At 25.5% G+C, this 16110-nt stretch overlaps 1 protein-coding gene across 1 annotated transcript; it reads right to left on the reverse strand.

Annotated features, from left to right (window-relative positions):
- Positions 1 to 3511: 3511 nt before the first annotated feature.
- On the reverse strand, positions 3512 to 4744 carry LOC136074468 (uncharacterized). The gene has a single exon (XM_065786791.1). The coding sequence runs from the start codon at positions 4742 to 4744 to the stop codon at positions 3512 to 3514; it is 1233 nt and encodes a 410-aa protein (XP_065642863.1).
- Positions 4745 to 16110: the final 11366 nt, after the last annotated feature.

A 16110-nucleotide genomic window follows, 5' to 3' on the forward strand; every position in this document is an offset into this window, starting at 1 on the left:
TTTATAGTAAGAAAAGTTTATACTAAGCATACAATTGCAAAAAAAAAAAAAAAAAAGTTTCAAAGCTTAAAAAATCGTGTTGCAAGTGTAGTTATTAAAGCTTTATTTTAACGTGATTTTGACAATTTTCTGCTTTTTATGAAAGATCTACATATTTAGCGATATTTACGTTGTTATATATATATATTAATTACGTTGTTATATATAAAAACTAATTTGAATCAAATGGTGGTTTTTAAATTTTTGTTGCAGATCTGAATTTTTTTTTTTTCTTTGTGGTTATCCTTTTTAAATTCTTAGTTTTAATCATTGTAAAAATAATTGAAAAATACTACATTCATAAAGAATTAACTAAATTCATTTAATTTGATGTCAGCTTGAATTATATTTTTTTCCAATAATAAAAAGTTTAACGAAACTTAAATTTATTTTCGAAAATCAAATTTTTTGTAACAGAATTTTTAGTTTGTGTTCAAATAAAGAGTTTTTACCCCGCCTTAGCGGGAACCCGGTGGTTCATCGGAAAGACTTTGCCTAGGCAGGATAATAATTTTTCATATAAACGCAATAATAAAATTGTATGTGTTTTAAAGGAGAGGCCAGATCTCTATGAACTTTTTTTTATCCCAGTTAGATGGGACAATTTTTATCCCTATGCACAGCCCCTAAAACGCGTTTTTCATTTGCAATTCATTTTTTTAATGATAGCAAAAAATTTTGCTATCATTAAAAAATTTTTTTTGTAAAAGTTTGGATTATTGGAAAAAGTTCAATTCAAACCGACATCAATATCAATTAATTTTATTAATTTTTTATAATATTAAGAGATGTTGTGTAATATATAACGACTAAAATTAATAATTTAAAGTTATATTCCAAAAATTAAAATTTTAGCGCAACATAAGGGTGACAAAATATCAAACATTGATCAAAAACTGACAATTTAATTATGTCTTTTTTTCGATTTTTTTTTTTTTTGATTTTTTGGCTCAAGGCATGTAAACAAAATTTCTAATTTTTAACATTTGTTTTAAATATGAAATTACTAATTTATTTGATAGTCCTAGAAAAACAACCGTTCTGACTAGGGTTGTTTGCCGTAAACAAAAACTTACGAAAATTTCGCATTTTTATCTTCCATATTTCAAGTTGCTATTGCAGGAGTTGTACATACGCAAACTCACCTTCCGTAACGCATTATATGAAAAAAATAAATTATAATTATTTCATAATAACCCTTTACGAAAAGAAACTTCCGAAACAAATCATTTCGAAAGAATACTTGCGAAGCAGTTCCTTATGGAAGGAGCGTTTCGGAATATGCGCATACGGAATAGACTCGAAAGCATTCATACAAAAAAATGTTATTTATTATTTAAATAAAATAATGTTGTTAAATGATTCTTCTATAGTTTTTACATATCTATCTATCAATCAATCAATATATTTCCACCTTAATAACTGAATATAAAAATACAAAAGTGAGGGACATAACAGTAGCAGTAAATAAAATAAATTAATAGTAGTTAAAGCAGTAATAGTGGTTAGTAGGAAATAATAATAAAATAATATCTAAGATATGGTAAGGAATATTGTATTGTTAGTAAGAAGAAGTTTTATTTTTTTTTAAGTTTTTTTTTTTTTAATAATTTTTTATATATTTTTAATTTATGCATTAAATTTAAATTTTTTGTATTTAAATTAAAAATAAAATGTAATATTTAATGTGATAATATATTAAAGTGAAATATATTATGATTAATATATTAAAGTGAAATTTTAATTTTTTATTTTTTAATTATATTATTTCAATATATTTTGATCATTTTTTGTTTGTTTGTTGTTGTTATATATAAATCCATAAACACATACCTACAAATACACCCATACACACAAACATAAATAACATACCTACAACTACACCCATAAACACTACCATACAAAAACACCCATAAACCCATACCTACAAATACATCCAAACACACAAACATAAATAACACCCATACACAAACATACATACAGTTATACATGCATATACACACACATATACAGACACTCATACAACACAAATGTACCTATACACAGATACATATACACACATATACTCATACATACGTATGTGTGCATATATATATACACACATAGTTAATGTAAACAATCACATATATCATACACACATATACTCTACACAGATATACCTATACATACACATATACTGATATATTTATTTTGTAGTTTCATTTGGTATTTGCCTGATAAGATCCTTTACTTGTTTCATAAACATTTTTTTATTTACTTGTTTGGTAGGTTTTTTAATTTCAATAGGTAGGGAGTTCCAGGAATGAATTGTATGATTTTTTATTGATGTGATACCATACTTAAATGTCTGCTTTGATGAGATTGCTAAGTTGTTGTAAGATACAGATTTAAGATTGTGGTTGTGGATATTAGCTGTAAACTTGAAATAATTGTTAAAGACCAATGGTATATTTTGGTGTATAACATTCCATGCGAAGGCACTGTTCAACAAGTAGATCCTTTGATCTAATTTCATTATTTTTGAAAGACTATATAGTACATCAGAGTCAAAATTATTTGGCTGATTATTCTCAAAGACTTATTTTGTAGAATTATAAGGTTCTTTTTATTTAAAGTATAATTCTGTCCCCATATCTGGGACCCATAGTTAAGGTGTGACCCAAAGATGGCGTACCAGATATTTAATAAGGTTTCATAGTCTACAAAATGTCTTACTTTTGCTAGCATCCCATTTGCACGACTCAGTTTAATAGAGATTGACTTTAATTGATGATTAAACAAAAGGTTTTCATCTAGTATTACACCAAGGTACTTGATTTTATCAATACTATATAGTTTTTGGCCACTTATTCTGAAATTTAATTTTTTTTCAATTTTTTTGCCTTTAGATTTAAAGAGAGTAATTTCGGTCTTTTTTGTATTTAGTGAAATTTTGTTTGCACGTAACCACTGAACCAAACATGATAAGTCATAGTTTAGATGTTTATTTAATTTTTTCAGGGATTTTTCAACAATTAATTGGTTGGTATCATCAGCAAAATGATAGGTTCTGGAATATTTGATACATGTGTTGAGATCATTTATATATACAAGAAAGAGAAGAGGACCAAGGATTTAGCCCTGAGGAATACCTGTTGATATTGGTTTAATAGTAGAAGATGTATTAGCAATATCCACGAATTGAACACGATTAAACAAGTACGATTTAAACCATTGGAGAGCAATTCCTCTGACACCATAATGACATAACTTTGATAGCAGGATTTCATGATCAACTGTGTCAAATGCCTTTTGTAGATCCACAACAGTCCTCCAGCAAACTGTTTTTGATCAAGAGCCTCTCTTATTGTTTCAGTAATATCAATTAGGGCATGGTTTGTACTATGATTTTTGCGAAATCCATATTGCAGCCTATATAAGATATTTGATTGATGTAGAAATTTGAATAACCTAATATACATGGATTTTTCGATTAGTTTGCTAATGTTTGATAGTGATCTTGTTTGGAGCCATTTTTAAAGATTGGTATTACTTTAGCAAGTTTAAATGAGTCTGGGTAGATTCCAGATTTAAATGATTCATTTATTATGACACTTAAAGGGTAACTGAGTTCTTGAGATGCAAGAATAAGTATTTTTGAGGGAATACTGTTCGGCCCAATACCTTTTTTTGGATTCATCATGGATATATAGTCTATAATTTCTTGAGGAGTAACTGGAGATATAAAAAATGAGGTAGGATTGCAGTTTTTAAGATAGTAGCTGAAGTCATTTCTTGGAGGTATAATATTTGATGCAAATTTTTCTGCTATTGTTGAAAAGTACTCATTTAAAGTATTTGCGATTATTTTTTTGTCTGTGATATTTTTGTTATTTATTGTTAAATTATCTAAAACATTGTGATTCTTTGATTTTAAATTTATTATGCTCTTTATTCCTTTCCAGGTGTTTCTTAGGTTGTTTACAGTTTCATTAAAATATTTTGAGTAGTATAATTTTTTAGAGTATCGAATTAAATTGTTTATTTGATTTCTATAAGATTTAAACCGCTGAAAGTATTCTAATTTTAATTTCTGATTTTTACATTTTATAAACTTTTTGTGTATTTTATTTTTTATTTTGATAGACTTAATGATCCTAGATGTAATCCATGGTTTAGATAAAGTTTTTTGTTTTTCTTTCGTAGTCAGTTTGAATGGAGCATGATAATCAAGAAGCTTTTTGATAATTTCCAAAAAATTTGTAGTTGAGTTATTGATATTTTTATTTTCTTCTTGAATAACAGGATCCCAATCTGTGACTTTAAGTTGTTCAAGAAATAGTTTCTTGTTAAAATTCTTAAAACATCGGCGATGTATCTTGAGGTGTATTTTTTCAAATTTTCTGGAAGGTATTGCAATAAACTGTATCAGGTGGTCAGCTAGAGAGAATGTTAGGTTGCCAGATATGAGATTCGGTTTGTAAAAGTTTAGAAATATATTGTCTATAAGTGATTTTGATTGTGGTGTAATTCTAGTTGGTTGGGTGATAAAAGGAAATAGAGAGTAAGAACACATGGAGTCAAGAAAATCAGAAACATCATTAGAAGAATCATAGTTTAGGAGATTAATATTGAAGTCTCCAAGGAAAATTATGTCTTTGTTTTCAATAGACACTTTTTCAGTGAGTGTTTGTAGGTAGAAATTATTAAACTCTGCAATACACATACAGGGGTGGCGGTAAACGCATCCCACAATTATATTTTTTTTTCTGGGTGTAAAATTTCAATAAAAGTTGACTCTAGTTCTTTTTTCTTTTGGATTTGGAGGTCAGTTCTTATTTTGTATTTCAAGTCCATTTTTATGTACATAAGTGTTCCCAATCTATTTGAGTAAGAATCAGAGTGTTCAATAGAATACCCATTTAGATCAATACTAGTTTTAGACAATTGGCCATGGAATAAGCGAGATTCAGTTATTGCTATGATGCTTGGTTTGTTATTTATAAGGGAGAGAAGACATTTTAGATCATCAATGTAGTATGCTAAAAAAGATATATTTACGTGGAGCAAGACATTACATTTTCAACACTGTTCATTTACAACACTGTTGAACTCGGAAGTATTATAGTATCTGCATTTTATTTTATTATTACTAATATTTTTAAAATTATTTATGGGATTTTTCAAATTTGTTTGTATTTCATCTACTAAGTTATATAAAGATCCATTACTATCATTTATTGTAAGCTGAAATTCTTTATCTTTCAGAGACGAAAAGGGCAGAGTGTTTTCCAAACAATTTAAGCAACACCAACACCCACTTTCAGTCTTTAAGGAGTTGTAGGTTTTGTTATCAATGCTGTTACACTTAATGTGTATCAATGTTTCACAAGAGTCACACTCTATAGCCCTATGGTTCTTTGAAACAGATTTATGACAAAAGCCACAGGGAAACTTTATAGCCATATAGGAAGATGGATCTAAACTAGATAACAGGTTTATTACACAGGGACTAAAAAGTTTCAGTATGTGTTTTTTTCCGTCTCAATATGTGTTTTTTTCCGTATCTATCTATCTATCTATCTATCTATCTATCTATCTATCTATCTATATATATATATATATATATATATATATATATATATATATATATATATATATATATATATATATATATATATATATAGCTAACGCAGCTAAAATTTAAATAGAAAAAAACTGAAACTTTGAGTTAGTTTTGAGGGAAAGGACAACTTTCCCTCCGCATTATGTCTCTATGCCAGTGTTTATATATATTTATATTTATCAACTCCCGACTTTGGTTTTCTTCCGACCTTCGGTTGTTTGTTGCCTTTGGCTAAGCAGAAAAGGAGGTTTACTCCTTATACTCTCATATCTAAAAGCTTAGTAAAATATTTGGTTCCATTACATTGAAATTTAAGTGTTGTTTGGTCGTTGTCATTTCTTACTGAATCTTGCAATTAATTTATCACTACCATTCAGACTAGCTACAGCTCTTAAGCTTTCAGCGCTTGTATAGTCCTGGTGAGCTTCTATGTTAAAATTGTTTCCAGGGGCGAAGACCCGGCTAAGGGTTGTATTGAACGTAGCCGCTTTTTTGCTGCAAAATCTTGCAACTAAATTTTTACTGCTCTGCAAAATAGTTAGAGCTTTAAAACTCTCAGCAGTTGTATAGTTCCAATAACGTTGGGATGTTGAAAATTTAAACATTATCAGGACCAACAACAAAAGGGGCAACAAATGCCCTTCTCACCCTGACTTTTTTTTTTTATATAAAGGAAAACATTTTAGAATTAATCATTAAAAGGAATGTCATTAAAATTATTTTAAATTTACTTGCTGTTATTGAGGTAATAAAAGTGAAAGGGCATATAACAGAGCACCTCAAAAATAAAAAAATTGAAACTGACTAAACATAAAATTATTCTATTTGAAAACAAGTGAGAGCCATTTTTAGGCATTTTATTACATAGTTAAGTTTTAGCATTCATCACTTGAATTAGTTTTTTTTATTTTTTTATTTTAACAAAGGCATTGTTTCCCGAATACGTAATTGAATTCATATGTTAACGTCGTTCAAGTTATCTTTATTATTTAATTCATATTCATTATATGTGACATTCTAAAATGTATATTTTATGAAAGTCTTAATTTTTTTTATAAAAGTTTAAAACTGAAACTTATCAATATCATATAAAAAATTAGTATTTTAATAACATAGTTAATTATACGTATTTGATTCATAAAATGTAATTAAATATATTTATTATGCCGCGTTTCGTAAGTTTTTTTCTGTTAAGAACTGTTTCACAAGTTGCGGTGCGAAAGAGAGTCGTTTTGAAAAAAATTTGGTTTTTATCTTATTTAAAAAAATAAAACCTTAGAATGTTAATATGTTGCAATACTAAAAATAAAATTTTATTTTAAACATTTTGGTATATAAAAATTTTATTTTTTACAATTATATCCGTTTGGCCAACAAACGGATAGCTTATTTTGAAACCTTATACAGGCTCAGAATAGGCAGAAATATTCTGATTTGCTGATTTTGAAAGAGAGGCAAGTTGAGGCTTTTGTTAAAAAATATAATTAAAATCAAAACAAGCAGGTTTTTGAAATAAATTTCAAAGTAATGATAAACTAAGTTTATCAATACAAGTCTTGTGATACAATCAATACAGGAAATTAATTTTATTTTAGTTCTCATCAGAGCATTAAAAAGCATCAAAATATAAAATACAAAATACAAGAGAATTTTCACTCGTAAATATCTCAAAATGTCAATAAAGTTTGTCTTGGTGATAAGGATTTTATCTGTTGTTAATTTAAAGAAATGGAAAAAAAAATTTCTTAATGTAAATTCGAAAAGATCTATAAATGTGTTTCTCGTAAAATATAATGTCCTTGGCTTTAAAGCATCCTCAAACACAAAGTTTACATGCAGTTGATATGCAGTTGCACGAAACTACTGGCGAAGAACTTTATTTATAAATTGATTTATATGTTAATTACAAAGAGTTAAACATTAAAGTTTTTAAAAAAGAAAATTTGTGCTTATATTGCAAAACTAGCTTACTTGTTTCATGTCAATATATGAACTCTAATAAGATTTTGTTTTCATGTTTTGTTTCAACCTTAGTTGTGAGGAAACTGATTTTTTTTTTATTACATAACTTTAATAAAACTTCGTCCTGAAACTATTAAACACTTTTCGAAGGTTTAGAAAAAGTTCGGCAGACTACATTAACTTATATATAAAAGATGACAATTGGATATTAATACTCTATTTGAAATTTTTAACAATAAAAGAAAAATTTATGTTTGTGTAGTGAACAGAAATTTTTTGTACTGTTACATATAAACACTGACATTACAAGAAAAAGTATTGTAAGTCAAATAATTTGACCAAATCAAAGTGAATTGTGGCATCAGAAAAATGCAAGTTTGGCATTTGTTTTTATTGTGATAATTGAAAAAAAAAAGATAAAAAAAGAACAAAATTAAGTGGTAAAAATTAAATATTTTAATGAAAAAAAATTAAAAAAAATTTTTAGAAAAAAGAAGTCAGTTGTCAAGCTATGTGTTTTTGTTATTATAAAATTTTTTTGTATAAACTCTTGTGATATTCAACGTGAATTTACATGTTTCTTTTTTCTACCTCTTTATCCTTGGTTCACCATTAAGATGTGGTACAACGTTTTGTAATCTGTTAATTACTAGATAATCCTGCGTTTAAAGCTAAATTGTAAATGTGAAAAATATCTAAATGTGTTTCTCATCAAATGGAATGTCCCTATTCTATGAAGCATACTCAATACAAAGTTATCTGCAATTTGAAAATTTAACAATAGAAGTGATACTTGTTTTTTCTACGGAACAGTTTTTTTGTACACTTACACTTTGATATTACAAGCCAGCAAAGAGTATTGAATTTTTTTATATCATTATACAAGAGGTATTCACAGAAATTCAAAAAAAGTGCACTTTTATTGGTTATACCAAAAATAACAAAAAAAGAAACTATTTATAAAATTCGGAAGTACGGAATACATTTTATAAAGTTTTTTTTTTTTTTTTTCATTTTTCTAGAGCTGACAGATTTTTTTTTTCTTCAGGAGTATTTAATGTAAAATAAATTGATAGTATAATAAACATGAAATTTATCAAAATTTGTTGCTTTATTTAATATTATTTACCATCAGTTGCTATTAGAGGGTGAACTTTTTTTACCAATTATAGAATAAAATAACCAATTTTTTTTCAGGTTAATAGCTAAATATCAACAAACATTTTTTATATGTATTGACTTTTGAAATTGAAATAAACTACAACATGTAGTTTTCTTGTTTCTACCTTTTACACTTAGTTCTTCATAAAGGTGTGGTAAGTTAAGAGTTATTCCTTTTTAGTAATCAGTTAACTATATCAAAACACATTTGTTGACATCAAGTTATAGACTTTTTCTTGTGGTTTATTATGTTACAAAGTTTTGTAATCTTTTATTACTAAAATATTTAAGGCAATCCAAATCAGCTCTTGCTTACAATTGCTTTTAATTTGAGAGTGTTGCAAATTATCTGGGTCAGCTATAACAACCAGCCCAGCAAACATGTCAGCGTTGAATCAACGTTGAAAACCGGTCGCAGCGTAGAAAAAGCGTTACAGTCACAAAAACAACGCGCTTTCAACGTTGAATCAATGTTTGTTATTGTATACTAAATCGCGGTAAATTTAAACGTTGAATAAGCGTTGAAATTGTAACGTACTTTAGCTTCTCAAAAAAAGACGTTTATTCAACGTGGAATCAACTTACGCAAAAAGCCATTTTAAAGACGATTCAAAATCTATGCTTCATCAACGTTAAAAATAAACCGCTTTTTAAACGTCACATTTTCAACGTTGAATAAGCGTATAAATATCAACTTATATTATCTTCTCAAAAAACCGCGTTTATTCAACGTTGAATAAAAGTACGCAAATAATCACTGTAAAAACGTCGCAAAGTTGAAGGTTTATCAACGTTAGACATTAGCTGCTTTTTCAACGTATTTAAGCTATTTATGAAACAACGCTTATTCAACGTTACATATACCAACGTTGAAAATGTGGTAGTTAAAAAACGTTGAAAAAGTGTTATTTTGCCAACGTAAATTAAACGTTGTTTTGACAACGTTGAGGAAGTGACACATTGAAAATTATTGTCTCATTAACTAGCCATTACAAAAATAATTTGCCGTAAAGAAAAGGCAATGAAAACAAAATATAATGCATGCAGATGGTATAAAAAAAATATTTTGATAAAGTTATGTTTTATAACTTCTTTTTATTGCGGCTAATTTAAAACCTTTAGATTTTGCATCAAATTGTATATAATATACATAAATCTCAGAGTATATTCGGTTTATTCAGGTTATTTTTGTTGATGATTTATTTATTTTAAAATGACCATTTTAATAAATTGCAAAGTTGTATTAGATATGTTATTTCTAAGTTAAAAATAGCACTTAATTTTAATAAGATTCAGATGTTTTAAGTAATATCAAAATTGATAAAACATAATAAGTCAGACTAAATTTAGTCTGTTCACAGACTAATTTTTTTATTTATTTGAAAAACTTTAAACACCTTACCCTAATTATCAAGCAAATATTTAGTATAAAATCTTCGACCAATAATGAAAGTATGCATTATTAAGTTTTTTTTTTTTATAAAAACACGTTTGGATAAGAAACTTTATTTCCATTTTTTTGAAAAACTTCTAATTTTAATAGGAAAAGTATTAAGTCCTAATTATAGAGTTGGTGTTGTATATTTAATTCTAACATTTATTCTTTATCATATATTTTTATTTATTTTAATAATATGTATTTATGCATATATATATATGGGTAAATTTATGAATATATATAAAAGAAATATATACATTTTATATATGTATATATAATCTTTATATTTCTAGTCCTAATTTTAGAGTTAGTGTTGTAAATATAATTCTAACATTTATTATTTATTACATACCTTTGATATGTATTTTTATTTATTTTAGTATTATGTATTAATGCATGTAATTATGAATATATATATATATATAAATATATATATATATATATATATATATATATATATATATATATATATATATATATATATATATATATATATATATATATATATATACATTTTATATATACATATATATTTATATATATATATATATATATATATATATATATATATATATATATATCAGAAATATATACATTTTATATATACATATATATATATATATATATATATATATATATATATATATATATATATATATATATATATATATATACATATATATATGTGTGTGTATATGTATTTTTATATATATATGTATATATAATATATACATATATATATATATATATATATATATATATATATATATATATATATATATATATATATACATATAAACATATATATTTGTTTATAAATGTATATATATATATATATATATATTTATATATATATATGTATATATACATATATATACATACATTATATATATATATATATGTATATATGTGTGTATATGTGTATATATTATATATATATATATATATATATATATATGTATATATACATATATATATACATATAAACATATATATTTGTTGATAAATGTATATATATATATATATATTATATATATATATTATATATATATATACATATATATTTATATATATTATATATATATATATATATAATATAAACATATATGTATATATAAATATATATATATATATATATATATATATAGTTATATATATTTATATATAAATGTAAATAAAACAAATAATGCCTTTTTTTTAGATGATCTATTACAATGACTTCACAATCTTGGGCTAAAGTTGTTTATTTTAAAAACAGATTGAAGCAGAGGCAGTTGTTGTATGTTGTTAAGTAGAAGATGGTTGGTTATTTTTGTCAACTGGTGTTCATGCAATATAAGCTGCCTATAATAGTTTTCCAATTGATTATTCATGGAACATTGCTATTTTAATTGTTTTATATGAATAAAAAAATTGTTATAGTTTTATATTAATGGTGAAGTATTATATCAAATAAACTTCTATAATTAACGGTGAAGTACTATATCAATTAAACATCTAATAAGTCTTATTTTTATTTTGGGATAAGTAAAATTTTGAATCTGTTTATTGTATTATGATTGCCTAGATATATATCGTAATCTGTTTGCACTGGGTCTACATTTTAGTTTTTACATTTTTGTTTATATTTGTTTTACTAAATAATTACTTATAAGTATCTATTATTAGATACAGAAGTAGGCGAAGGATTTAATTTTACGACTACAGAGGACTCCAAAAAAGAATGAAAGTAATTATGTTAGTGAATGATTGTGTTTCTCTTTGCATTTAACTTTTTATATGGTGAAGAATAAATAAAACTTAATATTAACTATTAGTCATATCTGATTTTAATAATACTGTTTAAATTTTTTTGACATGTGATAATTTGATTTTGGGTGAAAGTTTATTTATTAAAGTTCTGGTGGATCAAAGATAGAGGAATGATATGGTTTTAACTGGTTTTCATCTTATGAGCAAAGTACATTATATGATTTAAATTAATGGTTTATAGTTACAACTATTCAAGTAAGTTTAATTTAGCTAATTTATGTATGGAATTGTGACTATTTTTAACTGTGAAATTTGACTTCCATAAAATGTATATGTCTATATTTATATATATCTATATATATATATATATATATATATATATATATATATATATATATGTATATACGTATATACATATATATATATATATATATATATATATATATATATATATGTATATACGTATATATTATTAAATCAAATTAGATCAATTTGTCTATAATTATCATCGATAATTATAGACAAATTGTCTATTATTATCGATGCTCTTGAAAGCATTATTAATATCAGTAGCTTGATGATTACTTATAATTTCAGCTAGCAGTTTATTATTTTTTTCTGCGTTATCATACTCTTTAATTTTTGCGTTAAGAAGTCTATTATTTCTTATCATCACAATTATTATAACAATAAAAACTACGATGAGAAGAATAATTACAATACATACAATATTTATATATGTACTTAAATTATTAAAAATATCAATCATTGTAAGCTACTAAAGAGAATATAGCCTGTTTATATTAATATAAAAAATATTATGTTAATTTAAATTAAATAAGTGAACATCAGTTTGTTCGGAGATTTGATTATGCATCCCGGCCATTGGTCCAAAGTTATCAGTGGATACTCCTAAATAATTATTATTATTTAAACCGCCCATATAAGTTGAATGTTGCTCAGTAAGTGGCAGATAACGTCGTGTTTTTTATTAATATTAGTTGATAAGCCGTTATTTAAATAAATATCATGTAAGTCCTCTCTAGTTGTATTTAACAGATTATTATCTGTTCCTTTGTGATTTCTATCATAAGTTATGCCGTTGGAAATTAGTCTAGCAGCATCTGCTGTGTTTTTATGATATTTGCGTTTACCATGTTTATTGTCGCCAAAGATGCTTTTTTCAAAGTCATCAATATTATTCAGCAACGCGGCGCCTTCATTAACTATACTTTTCTCTATATTAATAATATCTGTTCTCAAATTAAATATATTAAAAACAACAGCTATTACACACACCTTGCATTTCACACACACCTTTGCATTTCACACACACCTTGCATTTCACACACACCTTGCATTTCTTTACACTCACTCTCTTTACACAGATTTGCGCACTGCATCGTCTCTATTTACGCACACAAAAGTAACATTAATAGAGAAAGATATAGTCTGGCAAATGGGTAGAAGAGCAAATAAAGAAAAAGAAAGCAATAATGGTGAATTAACAGTTTCCGCATTTTCACCGCGTGTAATTAAAAAAAACTATAGATGATATTGATGATGAAATAAATGATCAAAGAGTAAATGGATGTTACGAGATTTATTTACCATTATATGATGATTTTAATGAAGAAAAATTTCCCAAAGCTTTTATTGTTGATGTCGATGATTTTAATGAACAAATGAAGGAAGAAAAATATATAAAAGATCGTAGCCAGAAAATCTCCAGCGATGATTCAATTAAATCGAAACGTTGTCCTTCTGACGATCTTACATTAATGCATTCTTTGTTTCTGCAGAGAAATTTTTATGATCACAATCATATTTATACTTTCGCTGGTGGTGCAATCATAAGCGTTACAATTAATGATTTTGTTTATCTGCTTGATGGTGTCGAAAGGGTCATGTCTTTAAGTGACAAAGAGATAATGGCGGCCTGTAAAGGGATAACGAGCCGTTAAATACAGGAAAGTCTCCCTATTTTGATTGGATGGCGAAAAATTGGTCCACAAAGTCCGAAAAATATTATTCTCGTTTGCCGGACTTAGTGACTTCTATATGATATATGTGGAATACGTATATGAAATATTATAAATATATTTTTAGAGATAAGGACCGCGTGAGACACGTATTTTGTCCAATCAAATTAGGGAGCCATTCCTGTAAAATATTTACATTTTCTTTGATTTGAACCTAGTTATTGTGTTGGTTTAGATATAGTATATTATTTTTAAAGCGAGTATGACATTAAATGTTTACATTTAATTTAAATGTGAGCATTTAAATTTTAAATGAAATTGTATTATTCTTTATTCAACATTTTATGTGTAAATAAAACTTTTCAGCCTAATTATTGTATTATAAATTATAATCTAATAATCTAATATTTTATAATTTACAACAATAGTTATTAATAATTCAATAACAGTTATTGTATTGTCGATAATATATTTTGTACCGCTGTCAATTGTACCGCTGTCAATTGTACCGCTGTGTAGGTGCATTGAACCAGGACCAGTACATTGGAATCCTAAGAGATCACATGCTCACTTCAGCTAGTGCTTTATTTGGCAGACGAGGTGAGTTTGTCTTTCAGCAGGACAACGCACCCTGTCACAAAGCTAAGCGGGTATGTGATTTCTTAACCTCCAAACGTGTACGATTCTTGGAGTGGCCTCCTCAGAGCACTGACCTCAATCCCATTGAACATCTGTGGGAGATCATCTTCCGAAAGCTGCAGGTATCCAAACCCACTGGTTTGGAAGATTTGTGGAGATGTTTGAATGAAGCGTGGGAAAGCATCACCCCAGAAACCTTACATTCATTGTCGAGTCCATGCCATGGCGTATCATGCCTCAAAGCCAAAGGCGGTCATACAAAATATTAAACATATCATTATTTTTATTTTTAAGACATTTATATTTCATGTTACTAACATTTGGGACAGTTATTAGTGTTTTTTAAATAAAATTTATGTGTATAATAGTAAAATGTGTTATTTTTCAGTTAGGTGCATGACTTTTTGCCGCCACTGTATACATAAAAATATAAATATATATATATATATAAACATATATATTTATAAACATATATATTTATAAACATATATATTTATAAACATATATATTTATAAACATAAATATTTATATATATATATACAGTGGTGGCTCAAAAAATTAGAGCCACCTCAAAATTTAGACAATATTTGAGTTTCTTATATATCTTATTTATTTTTCCTAAATATACGTTACACTTCTATATTTTTGTCATTTACTATTATTTATATCCTATATTCCCAAAATAAATAGTTGTAAATTTAACTCATTACAAAATATAGGGAAAATCAGCTTTAGAATATGAAAATTTGTAAAAATGTTGGGTGGCTCTAATTTTTTGAGAGACAACTCTTTATATATATATATATATATATATATATATATATATTTATATATATATATATATATATATATATATATATATATATATATATATATATATATATATATATATATATATATATATATATATATATATATATATATATATATATATATATATAGAGAGAGAGAGAGAGAGAGAGAGAGAGAGAGAGAGAGAGAGAGAGAGAGGTTATATTAGTTATATTAGTTACGGTAGGTTTATATTAGTTATATAAACGGTATTATTAATAATAGTGTTAAAGGTATAAATATGTAAGGGTAATTTTATAATATTTGTTATGCACAATATTACTATATAAAGTGCACCTATGCACCGTTAATGGTTTGGTCTCGTTTGCAAAAGCATCAAAAAAAACTTTTCAAGTAATTATTTTATGATGTTCTCTGTGCACTTATCATAGCATTAATTTTGATTTGCTACTGAATAAAATTAATGAACAATTTATGTTACAAATAATGAACACAATTAAATGATGTTTAACGAATTAATTTTGTTATAATTTAGCATAATATAGATGCAACTTAGTCGTCCGTATTGAGAATCCTGCATGCGATCTTATTCAGCTAATGAAATGAATAATGTTAATGTTTATTAACTTTACATATATATATATATATATATATATATATATATATATATATATATATATATATATATATATATATATATATATATATATATATATATATAAATATATATATATATATAT

This window comes from Hydra vulgaris, chromosome 01 (genome assembly GCF_038396675.1).
Source record: "Hydra vulgaris chromosome 01, alternate assembly HydraT2T_AEP".
In the NCBI taxonomy this organism is placed as follows: Eukaryota; Metazoa; Cnidaria; class Hydrozoa; order Anthoathecata; family Hydridae; genus Hydra; species Hydra vulgaris.

Excerpts from the sequence above, each read along its gene's own strand:
- LOC136074468 (XM_065786791.1), bottom strand. The coding sequence starts at position 4,744 with ATGTGTATTGCAGAGTTTAATAATTTCTACCTACAAACACTCACTGAA.